At 59.0% G+C, this 3,082-nt stretch overlaps 1 protein-coding gene across 1 annotated transcript in view; it reads left to right on the top strand.

The window, feature by feature from the left end:
* NAPB (NSF attachment protein beta) overlaps positions 1-3,082 on the top strand; it is an 8,057-nt gene that overhangs the window by 745 nt on the left and 4,230 nt on the right. The window contains exons 2-3 of the mRNA XM_027704140.1: positions 1,751-1,830; positions 2,131-2,247. Coding sequence (XP_027559941.1) covers positions 1,751-1,830; positions 2,131-2,247 — 197 coding nt within the window. The remainder of the gene's footprint in view (positions 1-1,750; positions 1,831-2,130; positions 2,248-3,082) is intronic.

Below are 3,082 nucleotides of genomic sequence, written 5' to 3'. Positions count from 1 at the left end.
CTCTCCCCATTTTCTGTCCCTCGTCCCCATCTCCCGCCTCCCATTCCCATCTCCTGTATCCCCCGCCTTTCCCACCTCCTGCCACCCCCTTCCCACCTCCTGCCTCCCCTTCCCAGCTCCCGTATCCACCATTCCCCAGTTCCTGCCCCCCCCCTTCCCATCTCTTGCGTGGACCCCCCCCTCCCATTTCCTACATCCCCATCTCTCTCCCGTTTTCCCAATCCCTCCCCCCCGGTGTGGGTGAGGGTCTCACGGAGCAGGGCTGATCCAGCAGCTCCCCCATCCCGCTCCAATCCCCCCCGGAGCAGCCCCTCCTGCCCATGGACACAGGGATGTGCCGAGAGCGCTCTCGGCCTCTGCGGCTCCTGACCCTCATCCCTGCATCTGGCTCCTCGCTCATCCCGGCTTTATCCCGGGGGGGGAATCATCTCCCGCCCACCACATCACCGGGATTCACCCCGGCGAGGCCGGGCTCTCCCAAAATCCCGGGTGGCACCGGCTCTGCTCCGGCTGCTGCGGCCGGAGAAAATGGCAGGGCCGCCTTTTCCCTGCTTCCTGGCGCTATTCCTGGAAGCAGGGTGGTGGTTTTGGCCACCTCGATCTGGGATTTTAAGGAAAGGGCCATTCCTGGAGCGATGCTCCGTGAAGGCCTGGAACGTTTCTGTCCGTGGGCCTGGAATAAAAATCAGCTGCCGCAGCCCCTGAAACCACAAGTTTTAAATAGAAATTCCGGCCCGGCCTCTCCCCCGGCAGATTAATCAGGCAGGGCCCGCTCCGGGGGCATAATCCGGGCGGCAAATTCCTGAAAATCCTTGGAGCGGACCGGCGGCGGAGATTTCGAGAGGGGGAATTTTTAATTTTCCTGGCTAAAAATAGGCGCAGGAAAAAAATTAAAAGAGGGGGGGAAAGGTGGTGGGGGGGGGGGGTGACTCGGCTCTTGGCGTCTTTTCCCGGGAAACGGGGTGTCCAGGCCTCCCGGTGTCCAGGCAAACACCTTCTCTGCATCCTGGAATTGCCCCATTCCCTTTGCATAAGTGTTTTTGTTCCTTTGTTTTTATTTTTTTGGGATTAAAAAGGCTGGGTTTTGGAGGCCTTGCCGGTGTAGCGTTACCTGGCACCGCCTCCCTTGGCTTTGGCTCGTTCCAGAGGCAGCTTTCAAGGGCAAGGAATGATCCAAAAATCCCGCCTGTGCTTCAAAATGAACCGTGGTCGGCTGCCAGAGGGAGGGAGGGAGGGAGGGAGGGGAAAAAAAAAAAAGGCCAGAATTCCCAAGGGATGGAAAAAAAAAAAAGGGAAATAATCCACGTTGTGAGCTGGGGCGTGAAGGGATTTAAGAGCCGGGTGGATTTGGCACTTGGGGACGGGGGTTCGGGGGCTTTGGGATGTCGGACGTGGTGTTCTCAGGGGGATTTTCCCACCTTAAGGATTCTGGGATTGTTCCCTGGGAGCAGAGCCTCCCACCTGGCTCCACCCTCCTGTCAGAAGGTCCCCCCTGAGCCTCCTCTTCTCCGGGATTCCAGGACAAAATCTGCATTTCCTTGACAGAAATGTCGACCTCCTCTGTCTGGCATCTTGGAATTTGGGGAGAGACCCCCGAATCCAGGATTCCCCTCCCAGCAGCACATTTTGACACGGGGGGGATCAGCCTCGTTGAGCCCGGAGGGGCCGAATCTCCCGATCCCGATTTCCCCTCCGGGGCCGGAGTTCCTTCCTGTCCCTGTCCCTCAGGGGTATTCCCACTGAATTCCAGGGGCAACACCCGCGTGGAGGAGGCCTGTGAGATGTACACCAGGGCTGCCAACATGTTCAAGATCGCCAAAAACTGGAGTGGTGAGTCCAATCCCTGCATTTGGGGGGGATTCCCTCATCCCGGGAGGAGCCGCGAGGGCCCGAACGCCTTCCCGTGAGTTATCCCAGGCTGTTCCCACGGGGAATGGGCTCCATGCCCGTGCAATTCCTCCTATTTAAATGCTGGGAGGGTGGGCATCCTGAAGGATCTTCAATGAATTTTAAGCTGGTAATCCTGCTGGGAAGCCCACATTCCTAGACCCCCTTCCCCCCCGGGTCCTGGAAGAGGCGTGATCCCGCTCATTCCATGGGTTCACGGGATCCCCGTCCCTTCTCTCCCAGCGGCAGGAAACGCCTTCTGCCAGGCAGCCAAGCTCCACATGCAGCTCCAGAGCAAGCACGACTCGGCCACCAGCTTCGTGGATGCCGGGAATGCCTACAAAAAGGCGGATCCGCAAGGTGAGGGAGCGGAATCCGGGAGCGGGAAATCCGGGATTGTTCCCAGCCCGGCGCTCGGTGGCAGCAGAGGAGCACTCCTGCTTCTCTGGAAGGGGGTTTGGGATGGTGCAGGCGGGTCCTGGCATCTCCTCTTGGCTTAGCCGGGATTTGGGATGCCGGGATGTTGGTTGGGAAGTGCTGCCCCTCGGCAGTTTCCATCCTGGTTTGGCTTGTCTTGAGGGAAATAGTGGCTTCTTGGAATGCTTCGGGCAGGTCCCAGTGGGATCCCTGTCTTGTCCCCGGGGCTTTCCCCGCTCCTGACCTTTGATGGGATGAGAACAAAGGATCTGGGATTCCTTAAACCTGGTTGCAAAGAGCAGGGCTGTGCTTTTTGGGAAGGGGTCCGATCCCCCTTTTCCCTAGCTCAGGGTGTGGAAGCAAACCCCCCACCTCCCCACCAGCATTATCCCTGTTTTCCTCTGCTTGGGGGGCCGACAGAAAAAACCTGGGGCGGGTAAAACCCTTTTATAGCAGTAAACCCCCCGAATTCCCAAGGAAATGGCAGCCCCCAGGATCGATGCTTCGAATCCAGGCCGTTTGTGGCTGGCCCATCCCAGTGTCGGAGCGTTCCCCTTGGGAATTGCAGACCCCCAATTCCTGCGACCCCCCCAACTCCTGTATCCCCCTTTCCACCTCCTGTGCCCCCTTCCCCATCTCCTGCCCCCACTCCAGCTCCTGAACTCCCCAGCTCCAGGATCCCCCCTTTTCCCAGCTCCTGTATCCCCCTTTTTCCCAGCTCCTGTATACCCCCTCTTCCCAGCTTCTGTATCCCTCCCTTTCCCATCTCCTGTATCAC

This window comes from Neopelma chrysocephalum, unplaced genomic scaffold, assembly GCF_003984885.1.
Source record: "Neopelma chrysocephalum unplaced genomic scaffold, ASM398488v2 Primary Assembly neopelma1_257, whole genome shotgun sequence".
Classification (NCBI taxonomy): Eukaryota; Metazoa; Chordata; class Aves; order Passeriformes; family Pipridae; genus Neopelma; species Neopelma chrysocephalum.
This window is presented reverse-complemented; position numbering and strand designations above follow the sequence as displayed.